Raw genomic sequence first — 22,449 nt, 5'->3', positions numbered from 1 at the left:
TAATCAAGAAATTTAACGCTGAAGAAAACAAAATTGTTGTAATGTGCTAATACAAAGGGGGGGGAGAGAATTTTCTTATTTCCATTAAAAAGGTAACTTAATGCTTTTTAAAGCACTTTGTATTTTCCAAAAATTGGCTATAACATCAAATGGAAGCCACACCTACTATTATGTCGAAACTCTGCTTATTATAAGACTTGTATTGTGCTGCATAGATTATGTTTTAAACCTTTAGAGAAATCTGATATTGCACAATTTTGTAAATTATCAAAATAATTAGCATAATTCTTAATTGCTTCCTAAAATACTGTTCTGTAATCTTTTTTTAATTATTATTGTTTTGTGTAAATCTGCACTTTATGATGTACACTTTTTCAATACAAATAGTTATTAAAACTTATTTTATAATCAATATATGCTAAAGCTTCATATTTATATTTAACATAAGAATAAAAATAAATTATCAACATTGAACATTTGCAACAGACAAACCCAAAAATGTTTTTAAAATTCAACCTTGATTTTAAGATAAATATTAAAGTTTGATAAATTTGTAACGGTAAGAATAAAGTCAAGTTATTAAATTTAGCTAAGAAGCATTTGTCTACTAATTAGAAACTTTTCAGTTTATTACAAGTATTGTGATTACAAAATAGAATCGTTTATTTTAAAATAAAATTGCTAAAAAAAATAAAGTATAGTAAGTAGCTGTAAATCTAAATGAGTGTAGCAGTGCCCATATAAAATCATTTAATTTTTCCCACTGCTATGAAATTTTTTCTTCATCCTAAAAAGATGAAACTTTCGTTCGATTGCTCTTGAAATTGAAGAGTTTCACTAAAAATATACAGAGCAGTAGTTTTCGTTCTTTCCCAGTTTAATTTTTTTTTAACAATGCATAGAAAAATTATTCTCATTGTGTAGCCTACATATGGTATTCGGTCAGATAAACAGAAGAAATATTTGAATTACTCTTGTATGTTTCCACCTAAATGTGGTATTGGCTAACTGGATATATCAGCTAAGTGTCACAAGCCCTGGAGCACTATATTGAAAAAATGTAATAGTTTACACTATAAAAATTAAAATACTTTCAGTATGCATATATTATAAATGCCGAAAGTCATGGAATACTGATGCAACATTGAGTGAGGCTACCCCTAAGCTGATGAAGAACAGCATTTTAACATGGTACGAATGTTACGAGTTGGAGAAAGTCTTCTGAAGAGTGCTCTCTAAAAGCTTTCCATTGAGGAGCACAGATCTGCTTTTAAGCTGATATTAGCTCATTCATAATCTGGCTGTTTTAATTATTGGATCTTGAGTAGGAATAGATCTTCTAAATGTTTATTTTCCCCACTACTATTTTTGTTTAAGTTAGAGGAGAAAAGATAAAATTTCCCTTATTGTGTTATAAATGTGAACAAAATTTTTAGAAATGCACAATTTAATATCTAAACATATTGCAGCTTCTGATAGTAATTTGAAATAATTTACACAATTTAATATAGTTTAAATGAGTGGGCTGCAGACAAAGCAAAATTTATAAGTTCTATATAGCGCTGAAAAGCAAATGTATAAAACATTTTAGTATGAATGAAATCACTTCATTCCTACCAAGCAACGACCAATTCGTAAATAATTCTTTTCTATTGACAAAACAGGAAACAAAAACTTTTTGACACTTCAGGTTAACTAAATTAAAAACAATATAACATTTTCTCAATATCAATAAAAGAATTAACGTGGCAACAAATATCTTGTCAGTTATACTAACCTGAAACAAAAAAGTTGCCAAAAGCAGCTATTTACTTAGATTGCTGATTATTAACGAACAATTTTCAACATACAGTGATGTCACATGCAATTGCATACTTTCTTCAACATAAGAATATTACCTCATATAATTATATATTTAATAGTTGGCAATGTTACTTTTATTTCATAGTTTGTAAAACTTACAAATTTTTTATTAACAAACTAAGATTTGAAAGAGAGTAGTGGCAACACTTTTCGAAATACAGCAGATTTTTATCTCCAGTGTGCGAGACTGTTGCCAGGTGGAAAAATGTGGGCAAAAATTAGCATTTTCAAAGTTTTTCATTAATATCTCGGCTGATTAGTCACATAAAGATGAGAATGGTCAAAATGGGTTCCCACAAATTTTTCAAAGTTGATGGTACTTCTCTCAAAACTCAACTCCGGAGGAGATAATGCTACAGACAATGAGAATGGTCAAAATGGCTTTCCACAAATTTTTCAAAGTTGATGGTACTTCTCTCAAAACTCAACTCCAGAGGAGATAATGCTACAGACAGTCGCACACAGATTTTAATGGTATAGACTAGCGGACAAGCCACTTTCATTCGCCTTTATTCTAAAGTTGGACCGAACTACCAGTGTTCAGCGATTTTACCGGGGGTGCGCATGCTGTATTCACGTATGCATCCACAATTAGCCGTTCCGGAGGAGATGAGGTTATAAACAGACAGACGCGCACAGATTAATACATTCAGAAACATACTAACTTTTGTATGACATTACTTTATTCACTATAATGCAATCAAATATGCATAAAATGCTTAATAAAAACTTTTACATCATAACAAATCATTTCTTCCTATTTACACATTATAATGCCTTTATAAATATGAAACCAAGACAATTTCAAAATTAAAACTTTGAGACAGTCTTGCAATAAAAATAATTTATTTACTGAAAGAAACAAATATTATAGTCTACATAAACTGAAATGCACAACATCAAAATAAAAATAATCAATATATACTTTACTGTTTGCATAAACCTACAAGGAGTAAAATTTTATTGAAAAAAGCTACTCTGCAAACATTTACCATTTTATGCAAGAAAAAATATTTTAATGTTTTATGAAATATTGCCAGAATTAACCCCGAGTATAAATACTTTTGGGAATTCATACATACAGAGAATTTTCATTCCTGAACACAGCATTTTATAGATATCCAGTTGTACACAAATTTGAACATATAGGTTGGTTTAAAAGTCCTTGACACATTTAAAAATCCAAATAAATATAAACAAAATCTACAGATATTCTTACTGTTAAAAAATTGTTTTACCACATCATTACAAAACTTCAATTATATGAAACTTTCACGGCTAAAAACAGATCTAATCCATGTTTAATTTCAGTCCAAGTACATATCAAAACTGACTGCAATATTTTGCATAAAAATTCTTTCCAGTATTTGATACTATGTTTTCAGTTCTGCAATGTTTGTCATTTGCAACATACATTATTTGTTCATAATAAATGAAGATTTCTAGTTTTTGGTGAACTGGAAGCCATAAGAATATAGCATGCTGTCAAATACATCTGTCGGGAAAATTCTTGTTCAGGTATTATTGCAAGCAGTTACATTCACTGCAATATATTTGTATGCAAATAGTAATTTGAAACCAGGAAATATTTTTATCATATTAAAATAAATTACTTTTGACACCATAGATTTAATAACAGAAAATTTTTTTAAACTTTTCAAATTGCTACAGTAATCACTTACCTTTTTCTTATTTATGTATTTTTTAAATGCATCAGGGACTTTTGGATTATGATGCAATTTAATTACCAAACCATTTTAAATATGCAACCAAATATAATTAGTTACTGGAATAAATTAAAAGAATGCAAAATAGTGGGCTATTATAAATAATTCATCAGAATTCAAAACACTGTATTTTTAAAAGTATTACATATATAATAGCAAGTGATATAGAAAAGAATCATAATTTACTAAATTTCTTTCATACACTACTAATGTTCTATGTGTGCCTTGCTAATAGCATGACACATATCCAAGCATATTGAATTTCGTCCATACTTTCAGCAGCTATCCCTTATCAATGGTCAATTACAGCAGCAACTGATGAATTCTATTAGTTTTGTTGGCATTTGGAAAGAGGTGTACAAAAACACAATACTTAATGTAGCCCCAAACACAGAAACCACTTGTCATTTTTATCACAAGACCTGGGGGCTATTACTACAAAAGGTGACTGAATTTGATTACTAGTTGAATGTATATTATGTGACCTAAGGGGTATGTATAGAATTTTTTTTAGCAAATGGGAAAATGCTTGGATGCATTTCTAATTCTTTTTGCATAATTATTATTATTATAAAATACTTAAAGTACTTTAAAGTAAGGTGCTTTGAAACTGTATGAATCATTTATAGCAGCCCTGTATACGTGAACACAAATAAAAGATTCTGAAGAGACAAATTTTCAATTTAATTTATTTAATCAGATTAGCCAATTTTAATATTTTATTTTTTAAAAAAAGTTCCATATGAATCTATACAACTTGAACAGAACATAATTTTTGGTAACATCTTACAGCATTTATCAAATTATATGAGATAATTAAAGCAGAAAAGAAATTTTTAGAACAAAATGTAGATTAATCAAATGATACAAATAAATAAGCCATATGTAAAATTCAATGTTTTGGTGAAAATATGATGCTGACGAAAAATAATTATTAATTTTTTCTCCCTTTTAACACACACACAGCATTATTTTGATGAAAACTTCTTGTATTCATGATGATATTGATCCTTCACTTGTAAACTCAATTATTTTTGAAGTCAAAGCTTGAAAGATACTTCCAACATGCTAGCGACTTCATAACTCTGACCATTTTATATCAATCTACATTGAACTATGCTTTCATTTTGTTAAAATTACTTTACCAGAATCTTCTTTACCTCTATATTTAGTCTTCCCTCTTGTCCATGGAAGATACCTATATTTGATCATGTGCTGAGGTAATAAAAAAAGTTTATTACACAATTGGCGAAAAATTCTTTAAACATGCTGATATCATAAAAAATTTTACTTTCATTGAATAAATTCCTATTACAAAACACTATTTTAAATTAAGAACCATTGTAAATATTTTAAAATGACTGACAAGTAGAAATACATTGCAGACACAATAATGTTACAATGAGGAAGTGAATATTTATTTTTTATATCCATGAAATTACAAAAATATAATAAGGAAAATTCACTTAAAAGAAAAAAGAAAATGTTTTGCAAGCTGATATGAAATATGTTTTGGTACTTGTATGAGAAGTTATAAGTCATGACATATTAGGCAGCAATGAACATAGCTTATCAAAATGGCATTACTTTTGCAAAGAATGCTTGCTAATCAAATATATCTACGAAATGTGAGGCCACTATAGGTTGGGAATCACTTATATGAGTTAAGAAAGTGAGGTTACATTACTTGAATATGGCAAAGCACATGAGGGCTATCTGCCTAACAGGAGGGCTGTCTTCGTTGAGGATTTTCTACCGGAAATAGGCTTGCATTCAAGTTACACATGCAGAAAACCAACCGTACCAGCCCATTTATTTGGTATGGTACACAGGTGGAATTTTGATCATTTCAGTTTTATGGAGTGAATTAAGAAAGCAATATGTTCATTTAGAGCTATAATCTGTGCTTTTTCTCCTGATAATTAACATACATCATTATAAAGTACGTAATCAATGAAACTATACATCACTGTAAAACACATAAGCTTCCAAAGGCATGTTTTTAAATATTTTGTGATATTGCTGTTGAATTGAATCTTATGGTTTTAGTGCGAAGAACATAATATTTAATAAATAAAGGTAAGACACAAATTAATAATTTAATAAATAAAGGTAACACTCCCCTTTCGGCGTAATATAAAATCTGAAAACTTTCAGATTTTTTCAATACCTCCATAAATTCTGAGCTCAGTTGCTCCTTTCACACATTGCTTAAGAACATGTTTGCCTGTGCTCGAACTGTCAGATATTATTGCATGTGACAAACTATTCAGTTTCAAATAATACGCATGTGCACCACCACAAAAATTATGTCACGTAAAAGAACCAAAAAGGAAATAGATTAATATAAAAATGCGAGTGACTCGGAATGGGAAGCTTTCTTAGAGGATAATTTAGATATTGATGGAAATTATATGCATTTTTGTACTTATTCTTACAGAATAACATGGTTAAAGCATTTTCTGTGAAAAATATTACTTTCACACCATTTTATGTATAGATGAGTTTTGGTTCTGTTGCATTTCTTTCTGCCAATATGTATTCACTGTTTTACCCCAGATGTGCAGCACAAATAATATAAAAGTATTTACTACATGAACATTCCCAGAGAACACTATAAATTGAGCAGATAAATATTAGTACAGTACCCATAATTTATTAACCGTTCACCTGATTATCCCGGGTTCGTATATATTGCAGTTAATTATTATCCCGAGAAAACTCGGGCGAAGCAGAATTTGTCAGTACGATTTGTTTTATCACGGTTTCACTTGGCTTGGAGGAAATGAAAGGAAATATTCAGCTTTTATTGGCAATTCGCCAAGTTTTGATGGTTTCGTGGTTCTTTTGGTGGGACTGGTCACGTGTTTTCCCTATTGTCTAGTATACGTCGGCTTGTGGATTAGTAATGTATAAAGAATCATAGTTGTGTAGAAAAAAGTAAAATAATTACGATGATGCAAGATAGCGAAAGTGATAATTTTTCAGATAGTCATTATAACCTCAAGGCATTTTTCAGATATTATTCCTGCTACTGAAAAAAAATCAAATCCAATGAGACAGTGTCCTCTGTGCTCCCGCAAAAGAGATTCCAGAGGTAAGCCAGTAAGAAAAGAGACCAGATACCAGTGTATAGAATGTTAGAGTTCACTTTGTGTTGTCTCTTGTTTCAAAAGCTTTCATACAATGACTAATATTTAATTTTTTTTTATTTACCCGAGATAACTCGGTATAGTAAACTAATATAAAAATAGTACACTAGTAATAGTATACTAATATAAAAACTAGGGATATAAATATATAAACTAGGATAATATAAAATATATATAGGATAATATAAACTAGGGATAATATAAAAACTAGGGATAGTAAACTAATATAAAAACTAAATGCTTTTACACCTGTAAAAAATAAAATTAAAACAATTAAAAGATAAAACATCTGCCTGAAGATAAGGATAGTGCTGACAGATTAACTTCCAATTCATAGTGCAGCGCGTTGTTTCGGCGTTCCCCCCCCCCACCCCGGGCCGCAGAGCAGTGTGAAATTGATAAACAGATTTCGGAATGGTTTGAGAAACGAAGGATATGGCCTTTATCCATTTTTTGCAGCAATTCCACTTTTTGTTTAATGGACTTCTAAACATACTTTCGCTTTGTAGATCCTTTACATATTAGTAAATATATATCGGAAATTCTATTTGACATAATCGAAAGTTCAAGCTTACTTTAATAAAATTGCTCTAACAATCTGCAAAAAAATAATAAGCCAGATCCAATTCGAAGATTAAGGAACAACACAATCTGCAACATTAACTGAATTAGATAATTTTAGCTTAGCTTATATCGTCCGTTATACATTAAATGTGCAAGCGTAAACGTATTACGCGCATGCGCACAAGCATATTTGCAGCCGTAAAAGACACGCACGACGCATGCGCAGAAAGTTTGTAGCTTTAAGGTCCGGATTATGGATGTCCGAACTAACGACTTTTGACTGTAGTTTATAAAATATTATATTAACTGTCAAGAATTTCAAGATATCCTGGTTCAAAAAACACTAATTCAAATCACACATAACATCAAAGTAAATGCACACTACAAATGAGATTTCTAAAACTGCCAAGTTTATTCATGTCTAACACACATTCAACTGGCTCTGCCAGATCCAAGAACAAGAAGTATAACATCATGAAAGATTTACGCCCTCTTTGGCGATTAAAATATACGTATTTCCACATAAAATTTCTCACATAGTTAGCTTTATGTTGATTTTTTTATGTCTCATTTTGTTACATACTTAGTCAGTCTAGAAGTTTAGTAAATAGCAGGCAAATTTTATGTCAAATGGTATAGGTTAAAATGAGAAGTAAGATCATAAATCAGCATGATTCATAACAAAAGACTCAATGTTGTCACCGCTGTTGCTTGTCTAGAGAGAGACCTGCTCATTAGAACAAACCTGAAAGGTCTGATGTAGACACAGTTGGCAAGTGCTGAAACTTAGGCTCTGTTTGATGCAGTTAGTGTCACAGCTTTGTGTAGAGTTCCAAGGGATTGTAGCCCAGTTAATATACTTTAATGTTTCAATAAGCGATTAAAGTACCAGAGATGATAAGTTGTTTTGTATTATTTTTAAGTTTCACTAGATGCAAAGAATAAGTTTTACTTGAATTTTTAAATTTTTGTGTTTTATCTTGTGACCACAGTAAGTGTTAATGAAAGACAATAACTCGCTTTAATATGTAGATAACTTTTAAGGGTAAGCAGTTAGTTATAAATAATTAAATTAGGTAAGTCATTATGGATTTACATGGCCGCTATTAAATTTTATTTTTTAACAATATTTGTTAAAAAAGCCTATTAAAATCAAAATCTAATAAAATTTCACAGTTTAAAATACATGTAATTTATGACATTGATTCTTAAACGATATTAGGATACACATTAAAAGCTACAAAACATTTATGTTTTTAATTATGTAACACATAAATGTTGTTACAAAACATACTCAACAAAATATTTATCCTTCATTTTAATTTGAAGCCTTTCCAAACATTTTGGCTAATTTATATAGATTGCCTTCTCTTTAAAACATCTTTTCTAACAATTAGAGAGTTGTCTCAATATGCAAACCAATGCTCTCGCTAGTTTCTGCGTGCTTATCTCCTAACTTGTCAACATCTCCACAAGATACCTATGAGGGTTTACTTGATCTGATAAAAGTTAAATAGTCCCAAACCCCCGACTGAATCATAAACCGAAAGGCTGAAATTATAAACAATTGGGTAAGTTACATAATAATAACTGCACATATCTTTGAGGAGTAATTTTCTTTATGTATTCAGTTTCTTTCTTCAACACGGTTCCTTTTCATTTTAGAATTTTTGGATCTAATTATTTCTGTTATTCTAAAAAACACTAAATGCATTTAGAATGTATAGAAAAAGTGGCTAATTCTTTTTCTTTAGTAATATGAACATTCAGAAGAAATATGAAATATATATGGTAAAGCCCGGTTACAAAGCTGGTGTGGCAGAATTTTTAGAATTTAGTGACACACCGAACAATAAAATCTAGAAATAGCAAAACGTTTAGAATTTAGGATCCACAGAGATTGCATCAGGTGGGAAAATGCCTAGTGCCAGCTCTGTGTATGATGCATTAAGGAATATTAGATTAATCTTTTAAATTGTAAGTTTTCAATTTCTTTATTAATAAAAAAAATCCCTTTCTATAATGCCTGCCCAGTGATAAGATTAGAAGCATTTTTGATATTTTTGATGCTTGTGTCTAGTGAAAGGTAGAGAAAATAAATGGAAGATAAACATGTTAAGAAAAAGATTCTAGTATCAGGAGTAAAACATTCAAATATTATGTTTTCATTGTTCTTCCAGACGTTCTCCAAAAGGTAAGAAATTCATTGCAAACTTTCTGTAAAATACATCCATTACGTGTCGACATGATGGAGAAATTTTTCATTTTGTCACATATTTCTCGAATCTTCTAGAATCGTGGGTCTATAGATCTTGACTTCAAACCCTTCTAAACTTTCCAAGCTGCAATGTCTAAAATACTAAAGAAAAAGTTATCCCTACCAATTCTGTAACAGCAAAAAGTCAGAAATATTTCTTTAAAAAAAAAAAAGGAGGAAAAAAGTGTAAAATTAATTTTATAGAGAAAACTGATGCATATTATGAGAATTTTGAATATTCTGAGACAATTGCATGGGAAAAACGCTTACTATGAAAAAATTAATTCTGCTCTTGCTAAGAGCTAATTCTGCTCTTTCTAAGAGCTGTTTCGTAAATTATGCTTTATAGCAATATGCCTTATTTATCAGATTCATAATATTGTATAAGTTGCCAAAATGAAACTTTATAATACGACAGTGAAAAATAGAATTTTTTATTTTAATGTTACTTTTTATATACAATTTCAATATATTACCATTATTTTAATGAAATTTATCATACAATTTCAATATATTACCATTATTTTAATGAAATTTATCAATGTTATGATGCTTTTAAAAAACTGGTCGAAAAATTGTCAGATCTCGGAATTAAAAATTTTCTATAGAAACTGATCCTAAAATCGCCAAAATGTTGACAAGTCGCCAAATTTAGAGCTGTTTAATAAAAGAATCCACATCCCCAAAAGCGAAAAGTTATTTAAGAGTTCTTTATTAGAAAAAAGAAATTTTGAAATGCTTATGTTTCACTTCTTGCTTAGAAACTTGAATATCTCATCATTTTTATTAGAAATAGAAACAAATCAAAACCCATGAACCCATTCAAAAGATAACCATATATGTCAGTGAATCGCCAAAAATATTCCTCCAAAATGCTAATTCACACTCAAAATGGCAGTCATAAAAACAAACAGAAATTTCAGATGATTAAAATTAAGGACCTTCTGCTGATTTTGGCCAAAGTTAAGGACTTTTAAGGACCAAAAATCAATTCAAAAAAATTTAAGGACTCTTAAGGACTGTATGAACCCTGAACCACATGATAATATGACTTTTGCTTCTCACTGCACAATTTTATAGTTCATCTGGTATTCTATTTATATTGGATCATGATGATCTGCGAGATAACACTGGAGGAATAATAATTTTGTTGTTTCAGATCTGTCACTTGTTTTTGGCTAACTTTTAAAGCTGTAAAATTACCTCTTTGTCTTAAAAGTTATACAAAATATGCATATAATGGAAAATAAAAGAAAAATTTACAAAATATACTGTTCAGAAAGATTCATTTTATTCATACAAAGACTATATATATATAGCTACTGCAGGTTAAATTTGCTCATAAATGGTAGATATGCATAATAAAGCAAAAATTTTTGCTTCTGGCTTTTTCCGGAGCTACAACAACTGTAAGCCATCATATGTACATTCCATCTACTTTGGTACTTTGCCTCCATGACCTATAAATATTCATGGACTCGCTCACCCAAGTCATCACTGACTGCACCAAGTTTTTCATGAAGTTATCAAGAAAGCAATGTAAAAAATTCAATTTGATGCTCCTGTTGCAACCAAGCATTCTGAAGCTCTACAAAAGTTTCTGGACAATTTCACTGTGATTCTGTATTCATATATTTCGAAGAAAGTCTTTGACAATGTTTTGAATGCCAACCAAGTATTCATTTAAAGGTCTGTCATTGTTCCAATGAAATATTCATCTTTAAGGAGCTGTCGAATTCGTGGGTCATCAAACACATTTGGCTTTTATCTTTTCAAACAACACGTTAGAAAATGCCGAAATGAGATACTTGAAACAGTCTTTTTTCTATTGGCAAAGCTTTAACAAATTGCATCATGAGACCTGGTTTTGTATGCAGAGGTGAAAATATAATGTTCTTTCTGTCAACAAGCGGCTGATGTAGAATGTTTGGATCACCAGATTTCCGGTCAGATCTTGGCGACCAATTTAACTACACCCAATACTTCTCACGATCTCTGCTGTCTCACATACAGGCACACTTGGTATATCCACACTAGTGGCCAAGGAGAGGGAAGCAAACCATTTTAAGGTCAACACAAGATCCATTGTTGTATGCGAAATTGCAATAAATTGATTACCTTTATGGCTTCATATTTTTCACACTAACAAACTGAATGGCCTATTGGGAATGCAGCAAATAAATTTCCATTGTGCAGGACGACACACATTAAGCTCCACTTTGAACTATCAATGAATAATCGTCATTGAGTCACATTATAGACTGAAATTCCCAATTCTTCCATTAAACTATGTATGATATGGCAATATACAAATCCATCACCACTTTGAAGGTACTGCACAGATACCTTAACTTCTTTTTCAGAAAGCTTTTCTCAAGCAGTCTCGATGCTAACAACTTTTTAACTTTTTTGGATACTCTAAAATAATTTAACTCAATACTGGTCAAATCTCTTACAAATGGAATCATCTTCAATTTCAAAATCTTTATCATTGGGGTCAAACCGATATTCATCAGAATCATATTCCCATGTTTCCAAAGAGGGTAATTCTTTGAAAACTGGCACTGGGAGTTCAGCTGAGAAAGGCACTGATGGTAAACTAGGATAGTCTATTTTACATTTGTCTTCCTTGTTATATATACCCTGATGCTTTCACTACAGTACAAAGTCCGTAATCCGGACTCATTGGGACTTCGGCGATTTCGGATTATAGATCATCAGTTTAAATCTGGTAAGATGGCATGCAGAAATTATACAATTAAAAATATGAAACCATAATTTATGAAATAAAGTGCTATTATGATCTAAACGGTATCAAATTTTACAAAAAAAAGGCTTAATATTAATTTTTTTACTTTATTAAACATTTCTTTCAACGCGCGCATGCGTAGAGCATGCATTACATGCTTACGTAATGTGCATAATGTATGCGTGCTCATTCTTTAAGCGTATGTGTAAAGGAAAAAAAAAATTGTGGCCTTTGAGGTCCGGATTATAGATCATTCCGGATTACGGAATTTGTACTGTATGTAAGAGTAACAATCGAGTGATCTTTGGGCTCTTGTCAAATTATAGGTACACCAAATGAAAATTTAGAATGTGTTTCCTTCATACATATCCGTAAAGTCTCAATACACAGCTTGCACACTTTAAAATAGGCAAAACGGCCTTCTCTGACAAATGTACTGATGTTTGTCCTTTGACTGGGGATGGTAAAACTGCCACATATATAACAAAAAGAATCTGGCTGTTTAAGCACTTGCAGTGTGAACTAAGAACAATGTCTGCCTTCATATGGAAAGATTTCATTTCATATATAAATGAAACTGCTAACCTTTTACACAAGCAAGAACTGAGGCTCCACATCAGAATGCGCTTCATAATATCAGAGTAACACACAACATCTCATTACAGTATCTCAGGTGTAATTGGTCTAGTCTAAACAAGTATGCACCTGTTGTTGGTCTACAGTGCTATTTGCACAGTGCCAGTTGGGGGGGGGGTTATATTATATTAGCCAAGCAGTAGTACTTCCTATGATCCATGCTCAATGCCACAGAGGGTGGTCATATTGACATAGGTATACAGTAAAAACTTGATGAGGTAGAAGAAAACTCCAGTTTTGAAATCAACGTACCTACTTAAAGCAGCTCAAAAAACGAACTCAACAGATGCGTTACAAATTATTCCCCAGTGTAATATGTATAATGTGCTTAATGCCAAAACTGTGCATGTTGCTGAATTCGTGCACAGTTTTGGCATTAAGCACAATTCTTTAATTTTTTTAAGCAAAAACAGATCACTATACATGGGAAGAACACATCAGTTTCATTCTCTCCAAGTACACAGTTATCTGTGTCCCTTATAAAAACACATCATAGAATTGCACAAATTTGACATTCTGAACAGCCTTGGTATTGCACTTACTTACATTATATATACAGAATAGTTACTTGTTTCATGAAGCTTCGTGTATCATAAGTGTTACCAGCATCTAGTTAGGTTTCACACCGATGTTTATGTCTGGCACTAAATGCACTATTAACAACAAAGAATTAAAAAAAGTAGTTCCACAACCCAGAAAAAGATTCAAATTAAACAAGGGCTTTAGGCTTAAAGAGATGAAGTAATTTTTGTACAGGAAATTAAAAGAAATTAACTTTATGATTACAAAGTGTGCAACTTTTGTTTAACTTTCCAAATTTCCACCCAAAATTTATAACTTTTACTGGGCTTAAGATATGAAAAAAGTATATAAGTATATTAAATAATTACAAGTAAAATTTAACAGTAATAACTTTTAGACCTGAAAAATTTGTTTTTATAACATATGGAGGTCGTAAATAATAAAACTTAAACTTGAAACTCGCAGAAGGGCGGGCATGCGCAAATAGGATATGGGAGCGATGAGGTGGCGCTGTTGTCGATGTGTAGAGTGCAAAAATCAGCCGATCTACTTAGAAGGGTAGTTGTTGTGTGGCGTTAAAGTGAACAGTTTCGTTTCCATTGCTCTAAAGCATGCCTTCAAAAGGTGATTAGTGGTCGTGGCTTAAAATCGAGGTTGCTGTGGCAAAATGCAACAGAATGCTATCGAAGATTAGTAGAAGCCTGTGGCACAAATGCTTTACCGTATAGGACACTAGCACGATGGGTTCTTCGTTCGGGTCGGAATGAGACTGCGGATTTGCAGCGCACAGGTTGGCCCTACATTCCTCAAGAGCAGATTGACATCCTGAGCGGTCTCCTTACCATAGACCACCGATGGACTGTCTGAGAATTATCCTTAGAGGTTGGTCTGAGTCATCAAACGGTGTGGCGCATAATGAAGAAATCTCTCAACATGAGGAAAATTGCTTCCCTTTGGGTTTCACATCGACTAACCGAAGTACAGAAATGGCTTTGGTATGCAATGGCTGGCACCTACTTGGAGAGATACCGCAATGAAGGAGACGCATTTCTGCAGCACATTGTCACCATTGATGAGACATGGGTACGAGCCTATGAGCCTGAATTAAAGCGTTAATCAAATGAATGTAGTCACCAGGGTTCGCCACGTCCACAGAAATTTCGACAGGAACCCAGTCGGGTAAATATTATGGTAATTATGGCATACGACTGGGACAATGTGATTCTTACACATGCTGTACCTGAAGGACAAACTGTCAACGCAGATTACTATTGCCAATTTCTACAGCAGCACCATCTGCATCCGGCTATGCGGCACAAACGTTCATGTTTATTGCACAACAATCTCCCTATCGTATTGCATGAAATGCTCGTTGCCATCTCGCAACAATGTCACTCTCCTTTTGCGATGGTGGCAGTGGGAAATCCTGGAACACCCTCCCTACTCACCCGACATGAGTCCTTGTGACTTCGATCTGTTTCTGAAGTTGAAGGAACCCCTCCGAGGTCACTGATTTCATGACGTTTCATCTGTACTCCACATAGTAGGGTGCTCGGTTGCTCACGTCAACAATCAACACCTTGCCACTGGTCTACAACGGCTTCCCGACATTTGGCAAAAGGTCATAAGCTTTGCTGGTGATTACATAGAAGAAATGTAATGCAACTGTACTTGTAAGTTCATTAAAAATTGATTTATACCTGTGTTGCCATTACTCAATTTACAGCCCTCGTATATGAACACATCCTTCATTTCCATTTCTAGTTTGCTACAAAAAACACAATTATGGAATATAGTTATGACAAAGTAATCAAAATGCTTACTCTGATTTGTCTTTTCATTGTGATTCCAAATAAAGTCAGGAAGTACAACAAAAGTATAGGCCAGAAAACAGGTATATTAAACATTTGGAAAAATGTGCAAAAAAGAGCCAACAGAGTTGCTTTAACGGTAGAATACCTGCAAAAACATGAATCAAATTATCAAAATTTATCTTTCTAACACAAATCTTTTCAAAATAAATGTTATAAAATTTGGAAGAAAACTATTAATTTCTTAAACCTATATGACATGTTGACAAAATTCAGAGTCAATATGTGATATAAATTAATAAATACAATTGAGACTATTCAAAGCAACTTAACATAACTATACAACAAAATTAGCAGCCGTTCTGATATTTATTATAGATTAGGAGGGAAAAAATATGCCATCTTGTATAAGGATAGAAATATTTGAAAATTTTTTCATGTTTCTTTACTTACTCCAAGTGATTCAATGCATAACAGGAAAAAAGAAAAAGATTACGCCCTTCTGCTATGCTAAACCTTTTTTTACAAAATTTTTACTTCAATTCACAAAACATTAAAGAAATTTTGAGATGCAGAACTACCAAACAGATTACTAATGGAAGTACTTTTTCATCTTCTCGGTTATATGGTACTGGTTCTGAAAATCCTCTTTCTTTCTCATTCTTTCCATCCTTCTCTTTTTTGATGCAAATGAAGAGCACTGGGATTGTGGGATGGATGTTCTAAAGTAACAAGGTGGAAGTCTAAACTAACAAGGAATGAAAAAAATAGGAATGCACTTAAAATCTTATCGCACTAAGATCTGTACGATACAAATAAAGGGATTCATTTCAATCATGTCCCATAAACTCTCCACGATTTCCTTCTTTGGGATACCTGGTATACATAGCTCAATTCAACACTAATTTTTCAACATTTATCATTATAAACAATATAAAGAAATCAACATGTTCATCATATTCATAAAACTTCCCAAAGTAAAAATATTACTTGACATTACTTTGGACTAACCTATATAAAAGAAGAAATAAAGGGGAAGGAAGAAGTTAAAACCCATTTATAAGAATTACGCTTGCTAACTGCCACTTAATATACTTAGATTTGAAAGCATATCTTTAAAAAAATACAAGGTATATGAAGATGAACTCAAAAGAACATCACTTAATGTAATACAGACAAAGCAACAGCAAAACAATTGCTGCTTTTACAATTCTGGGTTTCTCTTTATTGAACAGAATGAGAAAAATTATATAATGAGTATTTTATTGACTTTATTTTCATACTGACAACTCTGGACTTTTTTTTTAGCCCAAGTGGCATTAGCCTAGTAGGGCTATTAATTTAAAACAGCACTTTGCGTTGTTCAGAGTGATTTTTCAGAAGCAATGGGAATTAGAAATGGGCTTAGGGAATGCTACTCTTCAACACAGCATTAGAAAAAATTATTCGTAACAGAAATGATAATGTGTAAGAATAATAACACAATAATCTGAAAGCTTTCAGATTTTTTTATTATTTCCTATTTCTTTCTTTTTCTGGAAGGGAGGGGAGGGACGAGAATTTTTTCTGCGTTTCCTTCACAATTAATGTAAACAGAATTTTAGGAAAGAATCAAGCAACTCTAATCTCTCATCAAATTTTAAACTGGAGTAAAGGGATAAGACATTTCACAGACTGTATCTTTCTGATGTCTGTTTTTATTACCTATGAAGAAAAAGAAATTGCAAACTGTTCAGAAAAAACAGAATATCCAGAGAGATAAACCTGTCTAAGAATTTTTTTTCACCAAGATTGCTTATGCAAGTTTAAAATCAACAACACACTAACTACGAGGGCTATCCAGAAAGTAGATTATGTTTTGGAATAAAAAAATAAACAAAGTATAGGAAACAAATTTTATTATATACAGATGAAAGCCACACTCAAATACTACTTTTCTACATAGTCACCATACAAATTAAGGCATTTATCGTAGCGATGTACTAGCTTGGAAATTCTTTCGTCGAAAAATTCGGTCGCCTGTGCCTTCAACCACTTCGTTACCTCTTCTTGCAGCTGTGCGTCGTCATCAAAACGCTGCATAGCCAGCCACTTCTTCATTGCTGGGAATAGGTGGAAGTCGCTCGGTGCCAGGTCGGGACTGTACGGCGGATGAGGAAACAACTCCCACTTAAAAGATTCAAGAACTTTACGAGTGACATTTGCCGTGTGGGGCCGGGCGTTGTCGTGAATCAACAAGATCTTAGAGCTCAACATTCCTCTGCGCTTGTTTTGAATTGCTCTTCTGAGTTTTTGGAGAGTTTGGCAATACCTTTTGAGAGTTTATTGTAGTGCCTCTTTCCAGGAAGTCCACCAAAATTACACCTTTTCTGTCCCAAAAAACAGTCGCCATCATCTTCCTTGCCGACATTGTTTGCATGCATTTCTTGGGTTTTTGGGGAGAACTTGTGTGCCCCCACTGCATTGATTGCAATTTCGTTTCACAGTTCACATGTTTCACCCATGTTTCGTCACCAGTAACGATGCGATCGAGTAAAGAGTCACCATCCTTATGGTAAGCGTCCAAAAAGTTCAACGCTGCAGCCATTCGCTGATTTTTGTGGTCCTCTGTCAAGATTTTTGGAATCCATCTTGCACAAAACTTGTGGTAACCAAGCTTTTTGCTGATGATTTCGTGCAACAAACTTCGCGAAATTTGTGGAAAACTCAAAGAAAGTTCCGTTATTGTGAAATTTCGATTTTCACGGACTTTAGCATCGACTTTTTCGAGAAGTTCGGCGGTCACTATGCTGGGTCTCCCACTTCGATCTTCGTCGTGAACATTGGTTCGGCCATTTTGAAATCTTATGACCCACTGACGCACTCCACCTTCAGTGATAATGTTGTCCCCATACACTTCACGAAGCTGCCGATAGATTTCTATCGGTTTACAGTTTTTTGCAGTCAGAAACCTTATTACTGAGTGCACCTCGCAGCTCGCGGGATTTTCAATTAACGCAGACATTTCAAACCGTCACAGTATCTGAACGGAGCACAGCACGAACCTCTCACTAGCACGGCTAGATGCAGACTGAGCTGCGCAACGCTCTGACCCCAAGATGGCCGCGCTAGCCCCGCCCCTAGCGGACACAGACGGAAACGTAATCTACTTCCTGGATGGCCCTCGTACTTAACCTTTTAAAGACAGCAATAACATTTACTGCAAAATAATTTCGAAACTGATACAATAATAAATGGCACAATAAAGGAATCATCAATATCAATATAAAATAATGGCATGACAGAAGTGCATTTTTAAGTAAGTCTAATTGTTAATTAAAAACTTAGATAATTATCTCTAAAAATTTTAATTTTCAAACTTTTAAACTGTCACATACAAGGTGGGGGATTACAATTAAACAAACAATGACTAAATTTATCTTTGAAAGACATGTAGCCTAAAGAAACTTCAACTAATAACAATTTTGTACATAATTTCTGCTAAAAAGGCATCTGCAGGATCCCCCCTTTTTTTCCCCATGAAGAAGAAGAAAATTATTGATTTAAAATTCTTTCCTGTTGCCATGGGATCTTCATGTGATCAATGATTTCTGGTTCAATTTAAAAAAAAGAAGGGGGGGGGGGACAAATATACTACCAACCTTAGTCTATTCAAATTCCAGTAATAGAGATCAGCAGCTACTGAATTACTAATACAAAATCTGTAGTTGCCTTCTTAAGGACATCATGAAGTACTCAACATATTTTCACATCCACAAAAATAAATCTGTTATCACACAAGATCATAAAACTGCCTACTGATATTATCTACCAGATAGAGAGCAACTTAAAAACAAACCTGAAAAGTAGATAAGCCAATAAGAACTACACTACTTTTCAGTAAAATACAATTTTTTAAAAACTTTTATTATTCATTGCACCCCCTCTCACTGTCTCTCCTCTTAAAATTTCTTTAAAGTTTAATTTTTTTTTAAAAACCTATCTCATTAATACTTAATTTTTAAGTTAAATAAAAAATATTAAAAACTTTTTAAACCACATGATTTTAATTATTAAATTCACAAAAACCTAAAATGTAATTTTTTCAGCTATCAACACTTTTGGTCATACACTATTAGAACAGTGAGATTGCTAACAATGTTGATTTTAAATCAAAATTATGAATTGTATTAGCTACCAAATAAGTATTAAAAACTTTAGAAATAACACAATTTTAGTCAAATGTAATAAATAGTGAAATATGGCATACATACAATTTTATCATACAGAAATAAAACACTCTGCTGATTTTAAATCAAAATTATGAATTCTATAAGTAGCATATCAAGTATTACTAAGAATATTATGACAATTAAATATATATATTTTTAAAATTTGTCTAAAAAAGTAAATAAACATTTATTTAAATTTTTATTTGATTTAGGAATTTTATATTATCACCACTTATAATCATGGGCTTGCTAATACTAATAGTGACGAATTTATGGATTTTTAAGTCATCTTAATTAAAAAGTCATCACTGTTAGTCACAGCCCAATAACCAAAAATTGAAAGATTTTGAAACACAGCCTAAATTCAATAAATCAATTAAATAATCAATAAGTTTATTTTTCAATCTATCTGAATGTTTACAAATTGAAATTATGCAGTGATTAGCTCGATTGTTAATCAAGAATATGAGACAAAAATTCAACACATATACATCCATTCCCCCCCCCCAAAAGGGAGAGACCTATATTATTTTTTTAAAACATTCTGTAGAATATTGCAGTCACTACAAGTATGTAAATAAAATCAAATATGAAGCATTAGAAGAAAATTGAGGTGGTAGAAGGTGGTAAAAAAGAATTTCAAAATTTGACCCAGAGAAACCAACCTAAAAAAAATGTGCAATAATGTCTAATACTTGAGCATATTTTTCAATACTATGAATTTTAAATTTGTGCATAAAGCAAATTACCACAACTAATTTACAACAATTTATACGATACTAACAAATACATAAACTGAAAATTCCAAATAAAAAATCTCTGCTTTATAAAAATTTGAAAGTTTGACGCAGCATTTCATATAGCTAGCTAAACTAAAGAAGATAAAGTGAAAAAAAAAATATCTTACATTTTACAAATATACATACTTTTACTTAAAAATGCAATATACTCACCAGAATTTAAATTCTGGTAACCGTCTAATAAATGGTCTGAATTCTTCAGTCATTTTGGTTGGTAAACTAGGCCCATCATCTGAAATACATACTCATTAGATATAACTGAATAATATATTAAAACAGCTATTACATTGTCTTCTTAAAAATATATAAATATTTTCATTACCACATATTTTTATGAAATTAGCTATAGCTATAAGAAAGTATCGACTAAGATGATGAAATCAACTCTAAACAAAACAGTGCAACTTAGTTAATCACTTGAAAAGGTTTGAAAGTATCCTAGTTTAATTCTCTGAATGGCACAGCATTATGAATCTGTTCACAAAGAACTGCATTTATACAGTATTAGCTAAATTTGTATAATTATTTAATTAAATCCCTGTTTTCATAAACGTCCATTCACTAAAATGATATTCACATCAGTACAAAAGGTAAGAAAGGAAAATATAGTAAATTATAAGCTAATATTCACCAAGTCACAAAAAATCTCATGATCATTTAGATAAAGGTGGTACTTCCACTCTGGGGATAAAGTACAGTTTTTAATTCAACTGATATAACCTATAGATATTCTTAAGTCACTTTTTTATATATTTTATTATCTTACATTTAAATACAATGAAACAATCCAATGCATTTAAATTTTCAGATGTAAATATTTTATAGATTATAATTAAAATTCATAAAATAATTACATAAAAGAATTGTTTTTTACATATAATATTTTGTTTATGCTCTAAAATATTTATGATACTCTTCTGTTATCGGGACTAGATTCAGAAATGTATATATGTAGGCACATGTTTATGTATGTATGTGTGTTTATACATGCACTACACATGTACTTATATACACATGCATATATGAATACATACATAAATTTCTGAATCTGTTCCTGATAACAGAAGAATACCATACTTACTAACTCCCTATAATAGTTACTTTAAAATACAATGAAATAATCCAATTTGTTTAAATTTTCAGATGTAAATATTTTTAGAAGATATAATATTTTGTTTTTAGATGTTCTTTTTATTTAATTACTTAATTTGTTTTTAACATTTACATAATAAATAAAATACAGAGTTATTGAAAATGGTTGCCTTGATTGAAACAGTTCAAAATTTATTCAGCATGCAACAATTTGAATTACATCAAACAAGAAAGGAAAAAAAAAAAAAAAAAAAAAAAAAAAAAATTTTCCCAAATTTCTCTTTATAAAATCCAATTATACCATTAAAATGTTTATGTAGAACACAACATTTTCTTAATAAAGTATACTCTGAACATTGGACTGGTTGCAACCAGCAAAAGATTTATGAAGTAGGGGATCCATGTCCACTGAGATTTTGAGGGCCAGTCACAATTTGGTTCAGATCTTTTTCCTATGCAATCCTGCAGCTACTAGGTAAGGATTCTCATCCCCTTATAATTAAGACCTTTTCGGTTTACCAATTATTTTGTCTCAATCTAAATTATTGCACTATGCTAATCTTTGCTTGATTTTTCATCTGAATCATTTCAAGTGATTACACTTTTGCTCTTGTGTCCTCTGACAAAATTCAACACTGCACTTTCAAGTAAAGCTTGGACACTCTCTAATTTTTTTACACTATGAAGAAATCTTTTCTGCTAACAAATATTTCTGATTCCATTCCTAGCAGTGGCAAATTTATGATGAAAGGGACTTATTTTGCTTAAATTTTTGGGTGTCTCTTATTTTAAGACACAGATTGTTTTCACTATTTTTTTATTATTATTAAAATGATTTGCACCCTCCCCATTTGCTACTGATTGCAGTTAATCTGACTGATGGCTTGGTATTCCACAGTCAACTTTTCCACACTACCAAATCCTATATGGCATATCTTTTTCTCCTGAAAGTAAAACAGCAATTCAATAAATGTCAAGTAAGAGATAATTATCCAAAATATTTCAACCTACTCAATTTCCTGCAAACTTCCCCTGTCTACAATATGTGTAGCATTATGATGAGTA

The 22,449-nt window shown here is 31.7% G+C and overlaps 1 protein-coding gene across 1 annotated transcript in view; it reads right to left on the bottom strand.

Annotated features, from left to right (window-relative positions):
- Positions 1-2,692: 2,692 nt before the first annotated feature.
- Positions 2,693-22,449, bottom strand: part of LOC118182297 (protein RER1-like) — a 40,840-nt gene continuing 21,083 nt past the window's right edge. The window contains exons 5-7 of the mRNA XM_035351632.2: positions 20,446-20,524; positions 15,294-15,429; positions 2,693-4,805 (exon numbers count right to left, since the gene is read on the bottom strand). Of these exons, the coding sequence (XP_035207523.1) occupies positions 4,713-4,805; positions 15,294-15,429; positions 20,446-20,524 (308 nt within the window). The 3' untranslated portion in view covers positions 2,693-4,712. The remainder of the gene's footprint in view (positions 4,806-15,293; positions 15,430-20,445; positions 20,525-22,449) is intronic.

The sequence above is a fragment of the Stegodyphus dumicola genome, chromosome 1 (assembly GCF_044657685.1).
Source record: "Stegodyphus dumicola isolate Sdum_Otavi_A_Nest chromosome 1, ASM4465768v1".
Lineage (NCBI taxonomy): Eukaryota > Metazoa > Arthropoda > Arachnida > Araneae > Eresidae > Stegodyphus > Stegodyphus dumicola.
Note: the sequence above shows the minus strand (reverse complement) of the source record. Positions and strands in the feature narration are given on the sequence as shown.